Source organism: Ranitomeya variabilis, chromosome 1, assembly GCF_051348905.1.
Source record: "Ranitomeya variabilis isolate aRanVar5 chromosome 1, aRanVar5.hap1, whole genome shotgun sequence".
Classification (NCBI taxonomy): domain Eukaryota; kingdom Metazoa; phylum Chordata; class Amphibia; order Anura; family Dendrobatidae; genus Ranitomeya; species Ranitomeya variabilis.
The window spans coordinates 844,754,902-844,776,865 of NC_135232.1; the positions used below are offsets into that span (position 1 = coordinate 844,754,902).

A 21,964-nucleotide genomic window follows, 5' to 3' on the forward strand; every position below is an offset into this window, starting at 1 on the left:
CTTTGCACTAATGGAATTACTTCTTGTTTCACGGTGTACCTTATTATTTGTTTTTAAACATTATGTCCCCACTTAAAATTTCCTATAAAGGTATCTTAGGAATTTATCTTTTTATCTTTTTTTACAAAGCAATTCAACACTCTAAACCCACAATACAGAGCTGATCTAGATCTTCTAAGGCTGGGTTCACATTGCGTTTACAGCAGCCTGTTCAGCACATACGGTAATGGGCTGCTGTTAACGTAAGTGCTGGTATGGCAGCACGCTAGCGCAGATAGAGCATCTGCCTTCTCTATCTGCGCTAGCGGTGACGGACCCGAAAACGCCGCAGCCCGCGTCTCGGGGTCTGTCACTCAATGACGGCACATCCTTAGCACACGCCCATTGTGGGTGTGCGCTAGCGATGTGTCAGACATTGTATTCAATGGCGGCGTTAACGGACTACGTTACACCGCGTTATGCCACGGTGTAACGTAGTCCGTCTAACGGACACCAGGAACGCAATGTGAACCCAGCCTAAGACTTAATATGTTTAACCCCTACCAGACACTTGGTGATCTATCACATGCTCACCAGAACTGCTACAAGTAGCATTGTCCCTTAGTGTTTTGTGTGCAGAATGTCCGTTGGCGCGCGGAGTAGTGAACAATCTAGAATGGTGTGTGCACATGGTGTCTTTTAGACGCCAGCATTCCCGCATCATTATTGATGTAGGAAGAAGCTTCAAGAAAAAGCTGGCTGTGTTTCTCTGACGAGTTTTCTTTGACTTCCTTCTAGTGGTTATTTCCATTGGAAGTCTGTTCTAAATACTGCTACTCAGCATGCATATATAACACTATATAGCTGGTCAAATATTAAATGGGTATTCCCATCTCCAATTAGAAATGTAGTATAGTTTTTATTCACGATGTCGATAACTCCATGTGCAGGGCATTACAGTAGCTTAGGTATCCATGGTTGTGACCACTAGCAACTAACTGTCACTGTATGAGTTCTAGTGACCATGGATACCTAAACTACTGCAATGACCTGTACGTGAGATAAACGACATAGCGAATCAGAAGAACTATACTACATTTCTAATTGGAGGTATTTGCTAATATTAGTATTATTACACCTCCTACATAAGTGAAAAGGATGACAATTTCATGTGTGTGGTTCTAGACTGGGCATGTTGGATTTCAGCATGTCTGATCGCTGGGAAATCAGCCTTACTCCTCATTGAACTAAATAGGCATATTTGGCCAAGGTTATGATGAAGTAGTGAGAAACAGTTATCTCAAAGTGTACAGTTATATGAAAAAGTTTGGGCACCCCTATAAATCTTAAGCTTAATGTTTTTATAAAAATTGTTTTTTTTTTGCAACAGCTATTTCAGTTTCATATATCTAATAACTGTTGGACACAGTAATGTTTCTGCCTTGAAATGAGGTTTATTGTACTAACAGAAAATGTGCAATCTGCATTCAAACAAAATTTGACAGGTGCATAAGTATGGGCACCCTTATCATTTTCTTGTTTTAAATACTCCTACCTACTTTTTACTGACTTACTAAAGCACTTTTTTTTGGTTTTGTAACCTCATTGAGCTTTGAACTTCATAGCCAGGTGTATGCAATCATGAGAAAAGCTACTTAAAGTGGCCACTTGCAAGTTGTTCTCCTGTTTGAATCTCCTCTGAAGAGTGGCATCATGGGCTCCTCAAAACAACTGTCAAATGATCTGAAAACAAAGATTATTCAACATGGCTGTTCAGGGGAAGGATACAAAAAGCTGTTTCAGAGATTTAACCTGTCAATTTCCACTGTGAGGAACATAGTAAGGAAATGGAAGAACACAGGTACAGTTCTTGTTAAGGCCAGAAGTGGCAGGCCAAGAAAAACATCAGAAAGGCAGAGAAGAAGAATGGTGAGATCAGTCAAGGACAATCCTCAGACCATCTCCAGAGAGCTGCAGCATCAACTTGCTGCAGATGGTGTCACTGTGCATCGGTCAACTATACAACGCACTGTGTTTTTTTGCCACCATGCATAACGCCTTTTTGTATGACCAAACAACTCAATCTTGGGTTCATCAGTCCACAGGACCTTCTTCCAAAAATAAATTGGCTTCTCCAAATGTGCTTTTGCATACCTCAGCCGACTCTGTTCGTGGCGTGCTTGCAGAAACGGCTTCTTTCGCATCACTCTCCCATACAGCTTATCCTTGTTCAAAGTGCGTTGTATAGTTGACCGATGCACAGTGACACCATCTGCAGCAAGTTGATGCTGCAGCTCTCTGGAGGTGGTCTGAGGATTGTCCTTGACTGATCTCACCATTCTTCTTCTCTGCCTTTCTGATGTTTTTCTTGTCCTGCCACTTCTGGCCTTAACAAGAACTGTACCTGTGTTCTTCCATTTCCTTACTATATTCCTCACAGTGGAAATTGACAGGTTAAATCTATGAGACAGCTTTTTGTATCCTTCCCCTGAACAACTATGTTGAATAGTCTTTGTTTTCAGATCATTTGACAGTTGTTTTGAGGAGCCCATGATGCCACTCTTCAGAGGAGATTCAAACAGGAGAACAACTTGCAAGTGGCCACTTTAAGTAGCTTTTCTCATGATTGCATACACCTGGCTATGAAGTTCAAGGCTCAATGAGGATGCAAAACCAAAAAAAGTGCTTTAGTAAGTCAGTAAAAAGTAGGTAGGAGTATTTAAAACAAGAAAATGATAAGGGTGCCCATACTTATGCACCTGTCAAATTTTGTTTGAATAAAGATTGCACATTTTCTGTTAGTACAATGAACCTCATTTCAAGGCAGAAACATTACTGTGTCCAACAGTTATTAGATATATGAAACTGAAATAGCTGTTGCAAAAAAAACAATTTTTATAAAACATTAAGCTTAAGATTAATAGGGGTGCCCAAACTTTTTCATATAACTGTATATGGCTGACTTTGGTCAGCCAGCTATTAAATATCTATGGCTAAATGTATTATTCCTCAGTGGGATGACTGACAGGAAGTCCAGATGTCTGTCGCTTGTCATTACCGTACATGTGTGTGTGAATCATTAGCAGAGACCTTAGGCTCAGTGGTAGAGTTGAGTAAAATGGATTACGTTGCCCTGTCCAGGGCTTAGACTGCATCACCCACGGCAGATGGTGGTCATGTTATTCAGACATCATCTGCCTCTAACAACTATAAGAGGAACCGAGCTCCACCTGCTGTTGTTAACATGCTAAATTCTGCTGCCAATCTCTCAATTTACAATGTATGACAAAGGGACAGCGCGCGTATTTCCATGGGCCCATCGGTCCCTCCATGAGATTACATCATGGGGTGCCTAGCGATTTCCATGAGAGCTCGGGGTCTGCTGAAGAACCCAGTGCCTGGAATTACAGTACTCCATTGAATCTCATCCTGTCGTTGGGCTTTATATTAAACCATGATTTTTACTATATGCTACTATTCCCTTGTATTGCGGTGTATAGCATAGGTGATCAGATGATCGCAGGTTCAGATTCCATTAGGGGAATTAAAAAAAATTCTAAAAATATATAAACAAATTGAATTGACTCACCCCTCTTTTCTCCAATTAAAAATAAAAATATTAAAAAATAAACATATTTAATGTCACCTGTATGCAAAAGTCAGATCAGTTAAAATGTAGAATTAATCCGATCAGGTAAACTCCGTAACAAGAAAAAAAAATTAAAATGGCAGAATTGTGATTTTTCAAACATCTGGAAACAATTCAATAGTAAGCGATCAAAATGTCTTATCTACCCCAAAATGGTATCAATAAAAACGTCAGCTTGCCACGAAAAAAAACAAGCCATCACCCACCTTCATTGAATGATTTTGGTTTCAGATGTCAGAAAATGATGACACAAACAATTTTTTTTTCACTGTTAAATAAAGCAAAATCTGCAAGTTTGGTAGAATTATATTTCTAGATCATTCTTTCCAAACAATGATTGCCCTCAAAACAAAACATAAAAAAAAAATTGCTCACCTAGGTTTTTTTTATTTAAACTTCACCGCACCTGGAATTGTTTCCCATTTTCCAGTATGTTGCATGGTAAAATGGATGGTGTCATTCAAAAGTACAACTTGTCCCATAAAAAAGCAAGCCCTCATACAGCCATGTCGGCAGATAAAAAAAATGATAGCTCTTGGAAGAAAGCAAGGAAAAAACTTAAGAGCAAAAAAAACAAAAAAACTGCCTGGTTCTTAAAGGGTTTATAACCACCCAGAATCTAGCAAAAGCTGTACTACGTGCATTTGGTGCCATTTGAGAAAGTCAGGATCACTTTATACATACTTGTTTAAATGGGTCACACGCTCTGTTGCTCCATTGGGGACCAGCTCTACGGTTTGGTTTTCCCAGGACAGCTGCAAGAATCAGCAAGACGTTAATATCTTATATCGAACTCAAAAAAGGAACATGTTCATTTGACCTGTCATGCATGTCTGTGTTCTATATCTTTATGCGAATGACTCCTAAGAAAATAGCCACAATCCATTTAGAGTTTTTGTTCATCTCACCTCCCATAAAAATATTGAAATTTAAAAAAACAAACAAAAAAAAGTAGTTGTATGTCCCAAAATGTGTATGCAACCCTAAAACCCTAAAAACTTCAGGTTGTAATGGAAAAAGAAACAATTAAAACAATAGAATTTAACTATAAGACTCATTTTATTTTGAAAACTCCATAATAAACCCAGCATAGGCATACCAGATATAAGTTGTGCTGGAAGCCGGCGGCTCTCTAAGGCCGGAGTCACACTAAACGTATGAAAAATCGGTCAGAGTCTCCCTGATGAAAGTCGCATGAGTGTCATGAGAGTACATTCCGATTTTTCACAACTAGCATCCGAATGCAGTGCGATTGCAATGTGATTTTAACATTAGCTTTTACATAGAGCAATTCTCTAAGTCACACATCGTTTTCAAAGGAAATATTTGTCAAAACACACACACACTCGCGGTGCCATCTGACAGGTCCTGCGAGTTCACAGCCAATGAACTCACTTCACCTATGTGACGTTGGCGCGAGCGCTGACATCAGAGAGGTGAAGTGAGTTTATTGGCCGTTAACTCGTAGGACCTGTCAGATGGCACCGCGAGCAGGAGAACTTTCTCACGCTCGCGGTACCGTCAGATAGGTAATAGGAGTTCACAGAGAGAAACTGAGCACACGGTGCTCAGTGTGTCTGCTGGATGACAGACTGCATGGTCGCATCATGCAGCCTGCCATCTAGATATAGCAGAGCTGGACCCGTTGTGGGACAAATAGATTAAAAGCATCTCTGCGGAAAGGTGAGGAATATTGTTTGTTTTTTTAGCTCTTTTGCAGATGACAAGGGCATTGAGGGAATGGGCGAGGTCGTAAGTATTGTTTAGTTAAGATTATTAAAGGAATCTGTGTCATTCTTTCAATTAAAGGACTTAAGCATGGGGAGGCCAGTATCCATGGTTACTTCCTAGGCTTTTAATATGAGCCCGCAGCTGTCTGCATATCCTGGTTATTATAGGGGGACCCTCTGTATTTTTTTTTTTTTTAGGATCTCCCATTTTAATAGCCAGTAAAGGCTAAGTATACAGCTGCGAGCTTGGGAAGCTCCATGGGTATTACCCCCATCCCAGGTTATAAACATCTGCACCATCGGCTTTCCCTCTGCTGGATACGAAAATTGCGCGAGAGCCTACGCCATTTTTTTCCAAAAATTACTGTAATCTTTTATTAATACATGTGCAGTAATTTGCACACACACTGCACTAATTGTATTTGTCACAGACATCTATATATCTACCTATTCTATTTGTATTTACAGTATGTAATCCATCTCTTCTATCCTGTCGGCTCCTGCAGTGATTTTACAGTACACGGCACATGAATTGCTGGCTTTTCTTCTATCTACAGTAGCTATCTATGCAATATAAATACATATATAAATATGTGTGTGTTACTGACATCTATATATTATTATTATTTATTATTATAGCGCCATTTATTCCATGGCGCTTTACATGTGAGGAGGGGGGTACATAATAAAAACAAGTACAATAATCTTAATCAATCAAAACAAGTCACGACTGGTACAGGATGAGAGAGGACCCTGCCCGTGAGGGCTCACAATCTAAAAGATTTGGGTGAGGATACAATACGTGAGGAAAGAGCTGGTCGTGCAGCGGTTTGGTGGATTGGTGGTTACTGCAGGTTGTAGGCTTGTCGGAAGTGGTAGGTCTACAGGTTCCTTTTGAAGGTTTTCACGGTAGGTGAGAGTCTGCTATGTTGTGGTAGAGAGTTCCAGAGTAGGGGGAATGCGCAGGAGAAATCTTGTATGCAATTGTGGGAAGAGGGGAGTCGAGAAGGAGATCTTGTGAGGATCGGAGGTTGCATGCAGGTACATACCGGGAGACGAGGTCACAGATGTATGGAGGGCACAGGTTGTGGATGGCTTTGTATGTCATGGTTAAAGTTTTGAACTGGAGTCTTTGGGTACTGGGGATCCAGTGCAGGGATTGACAGAGGGGGGAGGCTGGGGAATAGCGGGGGGACAGGTGATTAGTCAGGCAGCGGAGTTTAGAATAGATTGGATGGGTGCGAGAGGGGAGGCCACAGAGCAGGAGATTGCAGTAGTCAAGGCTGGAGATGAGGGCATAGATTAGGGTTTTTGCAGATTCTTGGTTCAGGAATGTATGGATGCGGGAAATATTTTTGAGTTGAAGTTGGCAGGATGTGGCGAGGGCTTGGCTATGTGGTTTGAAGGAGAGATCGGAGTCAAGGATTACCCCAAGGTAGTGAGCCTGTGGGACTGGTGAGAGTAAGCAGCCATTTACTTTAATGGATAGGTCCATTTGGGGGTATCGAGCGAGATGGGGAAAGATTATGAATTCTGTTTTGTCCATATTAAGTTTTAGAAATTTAGTTGAGAAGAAGGATGAAATAGCGGACAGACATTGTTGGATTCTGGTTAGTAGGGTGGTGATATCTGGTCCAGAGATGTAGATCTGTGTGTCGTCAGCATAGAGATGATACTAAAAGCCGTGGGACTCTATGACCTGTCCCAGGCCAAAGGTGTAAATGGAGAAGAGCAGGGGCCCTAGGACTGAACCTTGACAGATGTGGCGAGGTGAGGAGGTGTGTGCGAGTGGGAGACGCTGAATGTCCAGTCTGTTAGGTATGATGAGATCCAAGATAGGGCCAAGTCTGTGATTCCTAGAGATGAGAGGGTCTGTAGAAATAGGGAGTGGTCCACTGTGTCAAAGGCAGAGGACAAGTCCTGTTTGAATGTGATGAAGTGCTCATTGGAGTGGGATCTTTTCCATCTCCGCTCAGCAACTCTGGAAGCCCATCTTAGTTCTTTGGTCAGGCTGGTGTGCCAGAGCTGTGTGTTGATTTTGCGAGCTTTGGTATGTGTGAGAGAGGCAACAGATTCCAGAGCTCCAGCTATTGTGGTGTTATATAAAGCGCCAGCAGTGCCCGCATTGTGTAAGGAACTTATGTCTGTAAGAAGGAGGAGGGATTCAGAAAGTGAGTGTAAATCAAGGTGTTTAAGATTTCTGCGAGTATGTGCGAGTTTGTGGAGAGGGGATTGTGGACCTGGAGAGGAGAAGGAAGAAAATGTAAATAGGTTGTGGGAAAACAGGGAGAGGTGAGTTACAGAGGTTAAATAGGGAGCAGAGGCAGGTGAATATGAGGTCCAGTGTGTAGCCATCTTTGTGAGTGGCTGAAGAAGTGCATTGAGTGAGGCCCAAGAAGGAAGTGAGAGATAAAAGTTTAGTGACAGCTGAGAGGGAAGTGTCATTGGGGATGTTGAATTCACCCATGATGATAGTGGGGATGTCAGCGAAGAGAAAATGAAGTAGCCAGGTGGTGAAGAAGTCGAAGAAGGTGGTGGCTGGCCCTGGAGGGCGGTAAATGACAGCCAGTTGGAGGGGGAGTAGATGCGCACAGAGTGCACCTCAAAGGAAGGGAGGGTAACAGAGGGTGGCAGTGGGATTTCGGTTAAGGAGCAGTTATCTGACAGGAGAAAACCAACTCCTCCGCCATGCTTGCTGCTGGGGCGGGGTGTGTGGGAAAAGTGGAATCCACCATATGGAAGTGCAGCTGGAGAGCCTGTGTCAGGAGGGGTGAGCCAGGTTTTGGTGATAGCGAGGAAGGAACGTTTATTAGTAATGAAAAGATCATGGATGTATGAAAGTTTGTTGCAGACAGAGTGAGAGTTCCACAGAGCTCCTGTTAGTGGAACTGGGGAAGGGGGGCCGGGCGAATGGGTATAAGGTTAGAGAGGTTACAGAAGTTTGTGATAGAGCATGGATGGGAGGTAGAAATGACTGTGAAGATGTGGTGAGGAGGACCAGGATATGGAGAGACCTGGCCGGCAGTCAGAAGGAGCAGAGAGAGTGTTAGCAGGTGGGAGCAGGAGAGGGCATGAGGGGGCTGTCTGTGTTTGAAGACAGAGGATTGTATGTTGAGGAACAGATCTGAGGAGGAGGTGAGATGGATGGGGAGGATGGAGGAAGAGATGACCAGTTCCTTGCTAGGTGTAGGGACTACGGGTTTAGCAGAAAGTGAAGTGAGGGATTATAGGGGTGAGAGTGAAAACAAACAGAAACACTGTTTCCAGTGACTATCCAGTTACATATATCTATGTATTCTATGTGTATATACTGTATCTATTCTAACCTGTCAGTATGATTTTACTGTACGTGGCACATGAATTGCCAGCTTTTACCCTATTTATCTATCTATGTAATATATATAAATATGTATGTGTGTGTCACTGACATCTATATATCTATGTATTCTATTCTATGTGTATATATCTATTCTATCTCTTCTACTCTAACCTGTCAGTGTGATTTTACCGTATGCGGCACATGAATTGCTGACTTTTAAAGGACACCAATGTGTAAAAATTGGACAGCGCTCGCATGGTCCGAGTGCTGTGCGATAATTTTTCTCTCGCCGTAGGCTTGCATTGGCGAGTCTTGGTGAAAATCGCAGCATGCTGTAATTTTACACGCACGTCGAATTCGCCTGAGAAAATAAATTGTGATGTGAGCTGCCCCATAGATTAACACTGGTCTGTGTGCTATGCAATGTTTTCTTACATAGCACTTGACCGTATCCTACGGCAGTGTGACACCGGCCTAAGCTTAGCTCTCCTCTGTACAGCTGATCACAGCAATTGAGCTGTGCTGGAAGCTGGTTGTTATCTGAGGGGAGCTCTCCCTTACATAACTAATTTTAGTGCAGGCACAGAAGGGTTCAGCTATGTTATAACCTGGCTGCTCTCTGACCTGAGCATTCTTCTACACATCTGAGTGCAGGCATTGCATAGTGGAGCTGTGTTGGAAGCTGGCTGCTCTCTGACGGGAGCTTTAATTTGCACAGCTGATTTTACTGGAGGCACAGCATAGTTGACATGTGTTGGAAGCTGGCTGCTCTCTGACGTGAGCTTTCATCTGCACAGCTGATTTTAGTGGAGGCACGGCATAGTTGAGCTGTGTTGGAAGCTGGCTGCTCTCTGACGTGAGCTTTCATCTGCACAGCTGATTTTAGTGGAGGCACAGCAGAGTTGAGCTGTGTTGGAAGCTGGCTGCTCTCTAAGCTAAGCTCTCTTCTGCACAGCTGATTCTAGTGCAGGTAGCACAGTTGAGCTGTGTTGGATACTGACTGCACTAAAGGTAAACTGTCCTTGGCATAGCTGATTTGAGTGCATTCCCAGCAACGTTCAGTTGTGTTGGAATCTAGCTGCTTTTAGAGCTGAACTGTCCTCTGCACAGCAGATTTGATTGCAGGCACAGAAGAGATTATCAGTGCTGGAAGCTAGCTCCGGTATTTCTGTGTAGAATGTGAAATTTATTGATTTAGTGAGAGCATGACCTGAGGGAGTACAGGGCCAGTGATACAGAACAGCAAAACTGCCCATATTTGAGTTATCTGATAAGAGCTATAGTAGCAGCCTAGGGCAGTCAGAGAGAAGGAACGGCACATGGTCAATCAATACCGTTGGATCTACAGTAGGACGGTTCCAATGACAATAGAAGATAAATAGAGCCGGGAGATTGCATCATTAGGGAATAATATCTGAAAAATATCCCAGATTTCAAGATTATTTATATTGGCACACTTGAATAAAAATGCATGTACATAATTATAATATTGGGAATAACCCTTTTATTCACTAAGCTATAGCTCACGATTACACAACTAAACTAAGGAATAACATAAGGGTTTTTTTTTACGTGAGCAGACTATCCAGTGTACGCAGGTTCAGTTTTATGACCTGGGTAATTAGTTCAATCAGATCAGTCACCCACTTTATCACCAGTTCTAATGATGATAGTTTTACCCATAGCCAATGATAATAAATGTGTTAGTAGAACTGCAGAGTATGTGTAATATGCACCTTTAATAAACTTCAGAGCAGGTAAGGACTTGTTCAATGAAAACTGACAATTTCTTATTGTGTAATAATATACTTACAGTAAAGTACAGATCTAGGTTCTCCACATCTTTTTCATTTTCAGTATCCAGTAGTCTCTGCATACTCCTAAAAAATAGTTATAGTTATCCCATTGGTTAAGTAAGAAACATGTCTAAATATATTTAGTGGGTCTGTTCTGGGGCCTGATGTTCAGAGGTCTGAGGTCTAATATTAATGTAGGGGCTCTTCATATATGTAGCTCATTCATATAAGCCACACCAGTTAAGCAGTATTCCCATCTCAAACACTTATAACATATCCCAAGATGTGCCATAACTAGTAATGAGCGAATATACTCGTTACTCGAGATTTCTCGAGCACGCTCGGGTGTCCTCCGAGTATTTTTTAGTGCTCGGAGATTTCATTTTTCTTGCTGCAGCTGAATGATTTACATCTGTTAGCCAGCATAAGTACATGTGGGGATTCCCTAGCAACCCCCACATGTACTTATGCTGGCTAACAGATGTAAATCATTAAGCTGCGGCAAGAAAAACGAAATCTCCGAGCACTAAAAAATACTCGGAGGACACCCGAGCGTGCTCGAGAAATCTCGAGTAACGAGTATATTCGCTCATCACTAGCCATAACTATATAGGAGATATGGATTTCACCAATGAGCCATATGTAGTGCTATGACTGGTGCCCCTGCATGGTGTTCCCTTCTTCCTCCATGCAAGGATGCCGGCTTACTCACCACCCCATCCCTCTGGCATGGTACCGGTGTACTCCCTGTCTGATGCTGTCATGCCACACTGTCTTAGCAGCGTGCGCTCCCCTGTTCTTAAAGTGGCAGTGCGCGCACATGGTAAATGTCCCCTGCAAACACATGGGAGACATTTAGTAATGTGCTCCCCTGCAAGGTGTCTCACAGCCAATAGCTGGGAGGCATCTTGTATATAAGGCACCCTCCCCAATTGGGAGGTGCCTGAGCAACCCCTATAGTTACTGTAAGGTGGTTTGGTGTGTGCAACAGTATGTTGCCAGGTTCCCTGTCCCTAGTCTGTTAAAAGCTATTCCCGTATCCTGTGTCTCAATAGTCCAGTATACGTTGTCCTTGTTGTCCTGTGAACACTTCGGCAGTGTCTATTTCCTGGAACCGCATCTGCGGTATCTTTACCCAGCGGCCACACTGGCAATACCAAAACTGTTACCCGAGATCTGTATGTCTGTACCTGTCCCTAGTGGTCATACTGTCAGTATAGTCTGCACCTGTCCCAAATGGCTGTCCTGCTTGCACACGCTGAACCTGTTCCAAGTAGCCATCCTGTCTGCACTTGTCCCAGTGGACGTCCTGCCCTGTGTAGGAATCTTGATTAACAGCTTGGATGCTGGAGGTCAGCTGCTACTGCAGAACACCGCCCTGGAGTGGTACCTGGCAGCAACCTGCCGCACAAGCCTGACCTCACCACTAGAGGCTCCAGTGAACACCAAGGTGGCTGATTAGTTACGCCCCTCCAGGGTAGGTCTAGTCCTTTGCACAGTGGGTCCATGAACCACATACGCCACCTGCGAGTGTAACAGTTTGCTCAGGCTATGGGCCCCATTGAGCTCCATGGTCCTCCATTCTTGGAGATATTTGAATCGTTGTTTGGCCAGTTTTCATCCAGAGACTCAGGATTCCCAATCAGAAGCCCTGACTACACCAGCCCAAGTTGCAATACCTACAGCTGTGTTTATGCAACCAGGAACCTATGCCTCTGAAGTGGAACCTGTCCTGTCTGTTCTGCCTTGGTACTATGGGGATCTGAAGCAGTGCCATTGGGTTCTTTGAGCAGTGCATGCGGCACTATTAAGTTTTCTGTCAGCAGTTTTCCTCCGATCGGGCCAAGGGGAGATTTCTAATGTTCTACCTAGCAGGAGATGCCCTGGAATGGCTCAACCTACTATGGGAGAAAGGGGCTCCTATCACCTCGGACCTGCAGACCTTCCTGGTGGCATTCTAAATGGTCATTGATGCGCCAAACCCAAAATCTTCTGAAAAAACTTATTTTCCCAGCTTCCAAGAGCAGTCCAGATGAGTGACGTGTGTGAGGAAACCGTCATGTCTGACTCTGCCTTTTTCCAAGACCACCCATTCCCCAGCCTGTTGAGGCAGCTACCCGTGTGGAATCCGTAAAGGTGACTGTGTTTGGCAGGCTGAGCAGAATCTGGAACTCATACGCGAGATAGGATTGCAGTACCGCTATGGTTGTGTGGAACATCCTGACGTTCTTTGTCCAGTGAAGCCTAAAAAAATCCTAAATCTTGGGCAAGTCAGAGAGACTGCCCTTGGCGTTAGTATTCCCTTTCCACAAATGACTGTGACTATCCGTGGCATGTGGAGGCTTCAGTTCGGCGAGAGAGTTTGTGCTGCAAGCCATGAAGAGTTAGTGTCAGATTCCCATCCGACAGCTCCAGAATCCGGTAAGGGTGTTGTTAGGTGAAGGAAGAGGCCTACTCAGAGACAGTCAAGTCAAGTCTGAACAGCTCGAGCCCCAGATTGGAGCATCATACACAGAGAAGATTGCCTTACATGTGCTGTCTGGTATTCCCATCGATCGGCCAGACCTAATAACTCAAGTGCCCGTTCTGGTCTGGAGACTCCGTGGGGTGCTTCATTGGGGACAGCCAAGTCACAAGAGGTGTCTGGTCCCCATTGTCCAGGTCAGCTAGCAGCGTTGCCATCTTCTCCATCAGGTTTGCTAGTCGCTGAGTCTCTGTGTGCTGCTGCCTCCGAAAAAAAGAGAAGCGGAGGTGATGTCCCCACACAGTCGCGATGATTGTACCAATGACCCACCCCAGGAGCCTCCCTACGTCGTGCACGTGTTGTCTTGTAGACCAGGCTGAAGATGGATCCTGAGCAGGGATCTTCAGTCTCTAGTAGGTCTGGTGAAGAGAATGTCAAGGCGGTGGTATTTTCCAAGTCTCTTAAAAGGGCAGCACGCGCACATGGTAAATGCCCCCCACTAACACCTGGGAGGCATTTAGTAATGTGCTCAGCCAATAGCTGGGAGGCATCTTGTATATAAGGCACCCTCCCCAATTAACTGTGAATCTTCCTCAGTCTTGGGCTCCATGCAAAATCTCACCTTGTGGGGTAAGGGTGATTCGGAGAAAGGTCAGGAATCAGCTTAGAACTACACGGGAGGACCTGGTCAATGACTTGAATAGGGCTGGGACCACAGTCTCAAACATTACCATTAATAACACACTATGCTGTCATGGATTAAAAGGTCCCCCTGCTCACGCCAGCACATGTCCAAGCCCATTTGAAGTTTGCCAATGACCATCTGGATAATGCAGAGGAGGCATAGGAAAAGTCATGTGGTCAGATGAGACCAAAATATAACTTTTTGGTATCAACTACATTGGCCGTGTTTGGAGGAAGAAGGATGAGTACAACCCCAAGAACACTATCTCAACTGTGCAGCATGGTAGGGGAAACATCATACTTTGGGGATGCTTTTATTCAAATGGGACAGGACGACTGCACCATGTTGCAGGGAGGATGGATCCGGTCATGTATCACAAGAATTTGGCCAATAACCTCCTTCCCTCAGTAAGAGCATTGAGGATGGGTCGTGGCTGGGTCTTCCAGTGTTGAGGAGAGCCATAAGATCAAATACTTAATTAACCTCAAGACGTAAGAGATTGATAGAAGTGACCCATAACGTGTATTGTTTAACCTTACATAAGTTTTCCCAGATCAAAGTGAGACACTAAAGATGGCTGCCATTTCCTGTATCAGCATGCCATGTGCTGGTATCCAAGATGATGCCCACCCTGATGACCTCATGGATCCGCCCACAGTGACACCCACCTTGATGACCTCATGGACCAACCCACCCTGATGACCTCATGGATCCACCCATGGACTTGCTCATTGCCCAACCCACTAACCAATGGAATACATCCGATCACTCCCATTTTAGAGCTAACCGAGCCCCCTTACAGGAAATATATAAACTTGTGTTCTGACTGAATAAAGCCCTTTGGAGCTGAGCCATAGATTGATCATGGAGAGTTTACATCTGACTGTGTGTGTGTCATATGTTTATTTCTTTAGTGCGCACCTGATCAATATCCATTAGGCCAGGAGTAGGCAACTTAAGTGAAGTGAACATTTTATTAATTTGTTCAACCCAACACCAGCATGGCAATGACCCAAAACACACAGCCAAGGCAACTAAGGAGTGGCTCCGTAAGAAGCATTTCAAGGTCCTGGAGTGGCCTAGCCAGTCTACAGACCTGAACCGAATAGAAACTATTTGGAGGGAGGTGAAAATTGGACCTCTAGCTGTTTATTGTCATACCACACAGGACAAGTTCAAAGTAATTATTATAAGTTATCCGTCGTTGCAAGGGTGAGGTAGAGGGAATATTAGGTAACTAAAACAAGAGATAACAGCGTGGTGCTGCAAGTTTACATAGGAAAAAACCTGATGGTGGGTTCCCGTTAATCTAGCTCCACAATGAATATTGTTGCCTACATTGGACTAATTACCTCAAGATTTTGCCTCTAAACAGTACACATCTGAAAGCTACATGGCGTACAACGCACACAATTTTAACACACATTGAAGGGGATTTTCTATGCGTTTTACGGGCATGTGGCTTTAACAGGTGAAGCTCAATTAAATTACTGAATGTTATTCACATGTCCAAATTTCATTGCAATCCATGGCAATTTTTTGTTAAAAGTGGAATAGTTTTTTTCTTTGCAATGAAATTCTCTGCCTTGTGCTACGAACTAAGGCTAGGGTCATACCTCTGTATATTCTCTCTTGCGAGAAAATCGGGCTGATTGTGCTAATCATACTCTGATCACAGTTTGATCAGTGTGATCCGATTTTCTCGGATGAGGAGAAAATGAAGAAAATAAATGTCTCCATCTTCTCCATTCTGTAAGTCCATGAAAACTAGACTGCACTCAGATATCATCCAACTGCAGTTCGATATTTTCCATGGACTCATTGACTTACATGGCCGAGTGCGATCTGAATATTAGATACAAGTTGGGCATGCTGCAATTTTTTTTTCTCAAGCAGACTCTGTCAAAGGAAAAAAAATTGGACATGAACTGCCCCACAGACTATCATCGGTCCAAATGCAATCCGATGAATTATTGGATCTCACTCAGACCAAAAATAAAATTCTCTGCACAAGCCCTAAATGTAAGTAACATTTAACAAGCAGCTGTATGCGTAGTAATGAACACTAGGGTGACACAAATTTAATATATACGTCCTCCAGAAAAGCATATGTTGTGTTAATCAGTAGGAAGTTAGCTGTGACTTACTTCCCCATGGTAGGCTGTAGCTCTTTTAGGTCCTCTAGGGTAACTTTTTTACTCAGAAGTTTCTTAAACAAGGCAAGCGGAAATGGTAGATAAATAGTGAACTCGTTGAAAATTGCCAATCCACATAGTATTCCATAGTGATAATACATTTTTTTGTCCACCAGTGGCTGCAATAAAAAAATAATAATTATTGTGTTATCATTAATAATATAAAGATGACTTTTGAAAAGGGAATTATCCACTATCCCTGTATTAGATAGTAGCCAAGTTTCCTATGTGCTTCCACAAGTATTGACAATTTAGAGAGCTACAATACCAGACACAACCCATAGACAACTGTGTCACAAAATACTATGTCTGACAAAATACATTTAAAAAGGTTTGCTAAGTTACGTAGTTACATAGGTTGAAAAAGACCTAGGTCCAGCAAGTTCAACCTTTCTTCACCACTTGTACATTTTGTCACTAAATTACCTATAACCCACAATGTTATGTGTACTGAGGAAATCTTCCAGCCCTTTTTTACAAGCTGTTATAGTGTCTGCCATTACTACCTCTTGTGGTAGAGTAGTCCACAGTCTGACTGCTCTAACTGTAAAGAACCCTTTCCTGTTTAGCTGCCGGAATCGTCTTCCTTCCACCAGTAATAAGTGCCCCCTGGTCCTTAGTATGGTCCTTGGAAGGAATATGTCATGTTCCAGTCCTTTGTACTGATCACACATATTTATACATGTAAATGAGATCCCCTCTGAGGCGTTTTTTTTCCAAGCTAAGAAAGCCCAACCTTTCCAGCCTCTCCTCATATGAGAGGCCTTCCATCCCTGTAATAATCTAGTTGCCCGCCTTCAAACTGACTCTAACTTCTGAATATAATTTTTAAAATGTGGAGCCCAAAACCGGATCTGGATATTCTAGATATGGCCTCCCCAGTGATTTATAAACGGGGTAATAATACGTTGGGATCACAGGATTTTATCTTTTTTTATATACCCTAAAATCTTGTTTGCTTTTGCAGCTGCTGCTTGACATTGAGTACTGCTGCTCAGCTTACTTGTAACCAGAATACACAAGTCCATCTCTTTTTCTGTAGTCACAAGTATACTCCCATTTAATGTATGTGCAGCAATAGGATTACTCCGTCCTAGGTGCATTACTCTACATTTATCTGCACTACATCTAATTTGCCAAGGGTTTGCCCAGTCAGACATCTTATCCAGATCATTTTGCAATATTGTAAAATCAAGGTCAGATTTTAGTATCCTACATAGTTTGTATTCATGTAAAAACCAAAAAATGCTATTAAAGATTGAAAAGAACTTACATGATTGGGAAACCACATTGGTAATAGTGGATCAGAACAAGTGAACAGCCCACAGTCAGGTTGTACCATTTTTTCAGCCACTAACAGGAAGAATTCGGTCATTGCTGCTCGATTACCAGTTGTCGTCTCACCATTAAATTCCACCTTAAAAGAAAACGTATTGAGATATGACAACTTTCATTTAATATCCCCAAGAACCTTAGTTTTTTTGGACTCTGATATTCCTGTCTACCCTAAATTTTAAAGAAAATGTAATTGGCATATGCCCTTATGGAAAGAGAAGGATATTTTTAGATATGGATTACTAGCTGGATGCAAAAAAAAATCAACGATCTGTACTCATAGTTTATAGTGAACACTCTACGGATTTTACCAGTAATTGCTTTTGTAGGTCACAATCTTCCACGATGCTCAACTTCTTCAGTGCGTCTTCCAGGAGATGTTGACGTCTGAGTTTGAAGTGTAAGAAAGGTATTCTGGGGATATCGCTGTTGCCCTGCATTCTATTCCGCACAAGCTCTTGACCGGCTTGTACCTTAGTTTCCTAGGATGAAGCATATGGGCAATTGAGAGGAATACAATTGATCATGTGATTTCAATAGCACCTGTCAAGGGATGGAATATATTAGTTTCCAAGTGAACAGTTAGATCTTGAAGTTGATCTGTTGGATAAGAGCAACTTCAAAACAGCAGGTGTTGTGGGACGTTCCTTGTATGCAGTGGCTAATACACGTCAAAAGTGGTTAAAAAAAAGGACAACCGGTGAGCCAGTGAGAGGGTGATGGGCACCCAAGGCTCCGATGCATACCAAGCATCACCCAAAGAAGAGGAACCTCACTTTAGAATTTATTTTTAAATTATAGGTATTTATTTTATTTGGTTTCAGGTGGATAACACTAGCAGATTTTCGGACACACCTCAATCACTGGCTTCAACTTGTAATAACCTGAGCTTTCATAGCCCAAAGAAGGAATTGTATGTTTAAAACCTTTCTCCTGCAGCTGCTGTTATTCATCTCAAACCCAATGATGTAATACTTACATTACAATTATAATTGCAAAACCAGTCTGAAGTGTAATAAATATATATGGTGGCTCAGTGGTTAGCACTAGGGTTGAGCGAAACGGATCGGACAAATTCAAAAAATCGCCGACTTTCGGCAAAGTCGGGTTTCATGAAACCCGACCCGATCCTAGTGTGGGATTGGCCATGAGGTTGCCGATCTGCGCACAAAAGTCGCGTTTCATATGACACTTTCAGCGCCATTTTTCAGCCAATGAAGGAGGACACAGAGTGTGGGCAGCGTGATGACATAGGTCTCGGTCCCCACCATCTTAGAGAAGGGCATGACAGTGATTGGCTTGCTTTCTGCGGCGTCACAGGGGCTATAAAGGGGCGTGCACACCGACCGCCATCTTACTTCTGCCGATCTCAGCATAGGGAGAGGTTGCTGCAGCTTCATCAGAAGAAGGGATATAGTTAGGGAGGGAAGATTAACCCCCAAACTGCTTGTACTGTAGCGATTTCCACTGTCCAACACCACCTTTTTTTTGCAGGGACAGTGGAGGCTCGATTTTTGTGCATCAGCTCTGTAGCTTATTAGGCTGCCTTATAAGGCTCCCTGATAGCTGCATTGTTGTTTGCACGCTGCTGTGCAAACCAACTGCTTTTTTAAAAGCAAAAATCCTGTTGCTCCATTCTGCACAGTTATCTTGTTTATTTGTCCACACTTTTGTGTGCAGCAGTCCTTTTTATTGCTGCCATACTTGTCCTGAGATCATTGTAGGGAGATTGAAATTGTACTACAGTCCTTGTATTTTTTCATATATCTTCCAGCCACTTTCTGCCACTTACATTGTGTTGTGTTATACACTGGGCCTGAGTTTTGGTGCAGTCTCCCCCCAAAAAAAGTGAGATTCAAATTCTCACAAAGTGGATGTACTTCAGTCCTGTTAGTTTGTCGTATATCAGCCAGCCACTTTCTGCCACTTACATTGTGTTGTTTTATGTACAGGGCCTGAGTTGTTTTGGTTTAGTCTCCCCCCCAAAAAAAGGGAGATTTAAAGGGACTCTGTCACCCCCTCCAGCCGTTAGAAACTAAAAGAGCCACCTTGTGCAGCACTAATGCTGCATTCTGACAAGGTGGCTCTTTTAGTTATTGGTGCAGTTAAAGCAGAAATAAAGTGTTTTATAATTTTGCAAAAATACCTGTCTTTAGCCCTGGAGGCAGGTCTTAACCCCCCTGCTGCACACGCCACACTGCCGTCACTCAAGGCTTCTTCGGCGCCTGGCGCCGCCCCTCCGCGCTATTTTCAAATCAACTCCGGCGCCTGCGCTGTTTTGTTCTGCCTGGGGCAGGCGCAGTGAACGCTGCCCGTCTGACCTAAGATGCAGTCTCGCAGACTGCGCCTGTGTGGCCACCCAGCTTGTGAATCCCAGCCCCGCACTGTCCATAATGCATAACACACTGCGGGGCTGGGATTCACAAGCTGGGTGGCCACACAGGCGCAGTCAGCTGGGCTGCATCTGAGGAATGATGGGCAGCGCTCACTGCGCCTGCCCCAGGCAGAACAAAACAGCGCAGGCGCCGGATTTGATTTGAAAACAGCGTGGAGGGGGAGGCGCCTGGCGCCGAAGAAGCCTTGAGCATCGGCAGTATGGCATGTGCAGCAGGGGGGTTAAGACCTGCCTCCAGGGCTAAAGACAGGTATTTTTGCGAAATTATAAAATGCTTTATTTTTGCTTTGACTGCACCAATAACTAAAAGAGACACCTTGCCAGAATGCAGCATTACTGCTGCACAAGGTGGCTCTTTTAGTTTCTAACGGCTGGAGGGGGTGACCGGGTCCCTTTAAATTCTCACAAAGTGGATATACTTCGGTCCTGTTAGTTTGTCGTATATCAGCCAGCCACTTTCTGCCACTTACATTGTGCTGTTTTATGCACAGGGCCTGAGTTTTGGTTCAGTCTCCCCCCAAAAAAGGGAGATTTAAATTCTCACAAAGTGGATATACTTCAGTCCTGTTAGTTTGTCGTATATCAGCCAGCCACTTTCTGCCACTTACATTGTGTTGTTATATACACTGGGCCTGAGTTTTGGTTCAGTCTCCCAAAAAAAAGTGAGATTCAAATTCTCACAAAGTGGATATACTTCAGTCCTGTTAGTTTGTCATATATCAGCCAGCCACTTTCTGCCACTTACATTGTGTTGTTTTATGTTGTTTTGGTTCAGTCTCCCCCCCAAAAAAAGGGAGATTTACATTCTCAACAAGTTTATATACACCTTCTACCTTGTTTTACAGTACCATATAAAGGTTGTTATTTTGGTTAGATTTTCCAAAAAATAAGGAAGTCTGGTGGAAGAGCCCTTGGGCGGTGGTTGCCAGCTGGTGCTGATGGTGGTGGTGGTGGTGCATCTGGTGGTAGTGGCAAAAAGCACAATAGCACCTAAGGCTGGAAGTGTTGAGCCAGCGTCATCGTCTGGCTACACAAGGCCTCGATGGCTCCCTTATCTGGGAGTAGGAAAACAGCTTTTAAAGCCGGAGCAGCAGGAAAAAGTTTTGGCTTTCCTTGCTGACTCAGCCTCTAGCTCTTTCGCCTCCTCTTCAGAAAGTTCCAAATATAAAAGCAGCGAGTTGTCAGTGGATGCTCCCGGTCAGGAACAAGACGTTTCCTTGTGTCCTTCACCCAAACCAAAAGTGAAGGATGCGTCAGGCGACACTACAGGTTACTCCATGGAGCTCTTTACACATACCGTGCCTGGGTTAGAAAGGGAAATTGTTAACTGCCCATTACAAGATGAATCAGACATGGAGTGCTCTGTTGCACAGCCACAGCTAGATTATTATGCTGTTCCATTGACTCAGATCACTACATTGCCCTCGTAGTGTACTGAGCCAGAATCTGACCCTGATGAGACTATGGTGCCCCGTCCCGAACGCTATAGAACCTTACACGGTGACACAGAGGAAGGTGCACATGACATTGAAGAGGAGGTGATAGATGACCCAGTTGTTGACCCAGATTGGCAGCCATTGGGGGAAGAGGGTGCCGCTGCCAGTAGCCCAGAAGTGGAGGAGGATGATCCGCAGCAGCCATCTACATCGCAACAGCTGTCCTCTGGCAGGCCCGTATCAGGCCAAAAACGTTTGCCAAAAACAAAAACAGTTTTAGCACAGTGTGGCCATCCGGTGAAAGTAGCACAGCGTGCAATGCCTGAAAAGGTATTCCATAGTAGGAAGAGTGTAGTGTGGCAATTTTTTTTACCAAGATCCAAATGATCAGTCAAAAGTTATCTGTAAGAAATGCTCAAAGACCTTTAGCAGAGGGAAGAATCTTCAAAATTTAAATACAACGTGCATGCTTAGACATTTAACCAGCATGCACTTGCAAGCCTGGACTAACTACCAAACGTCCCGTACCGTTGATGCACCTGCTCAGAATGAAGGTAGTCAGCAACGCTACATTGCTTCCCACACTGTAAGCCCACCGGTTAGGACACCACCAGCAGCAAATGTGGAGGTATCATTGCAAGGCCAAAGCAGTCAGGGAATCACAAGGTTATTGGTAGGAAACACTGTATGTAGGCCAACATCAAGAATACTATCACCAACCCTCTGTCAATCCGCCATGTCCACCACGTGTCCATCACGGCGCACTGGGTTAATGTGGTGGATGCAGGGTCCACAGGGGACAGCCATAGTGGGACAGTTCTGCCTAGCCCACGGTCTAGGAAACAGTTGGCTGTAGGCGTTCGCCACCCCTCCTCCTCCTCCTCCTCCTCCAGAAGCGAAAGCTCATCCAGACCGCAGTCGCACGACCACTCCATCCGCAGCTGCCAGTGTTGCACACGAGGTGACCCATTATCGAACAGC

The 21,964-nt window shown here is 43.9% G+C and overlaps 1 protein-coding gene across 1 annotated transcript in view; it reads right to left on the bottom strand.

Annotated features, from left to right (window-relative positions):
* HERC6 (HECT and RLD domain containing E3 ubiquitin protein ligase family member 6) overlaps window positions 1-21,964 on the bottom strand; it is a 118,825-nt gene that overhangs the window by 4,327 nt on the left and 92,534 nt on the right. The window contains exons 16-20 of the mRNA XM_077276388.1: window positions 17,464-17,634; window positions 17,091-17,234; window positions 15,770-15,936; window positions 10,491-10,557; window positions 4,313-4,383 (exon numbers count right to left, since the gene is read on the bottom strand). Of these exons, the coding sequence (XP_077132503.1) occupies window positions 4,313-4,383; window positions 10,491-10,557; window positions 15,770-15,936; window positions 17,091-17,234; window positions 17,464-17,634 (620 nt within the window). The remainder of the gene's footprint in view (window positions 1-4,312; window positions 4,384-10,490; window positions 10,558-15,769; window positions 15,937-17,090; window positions 17,235-17,463; window positions 17,635-21,964) is intronic.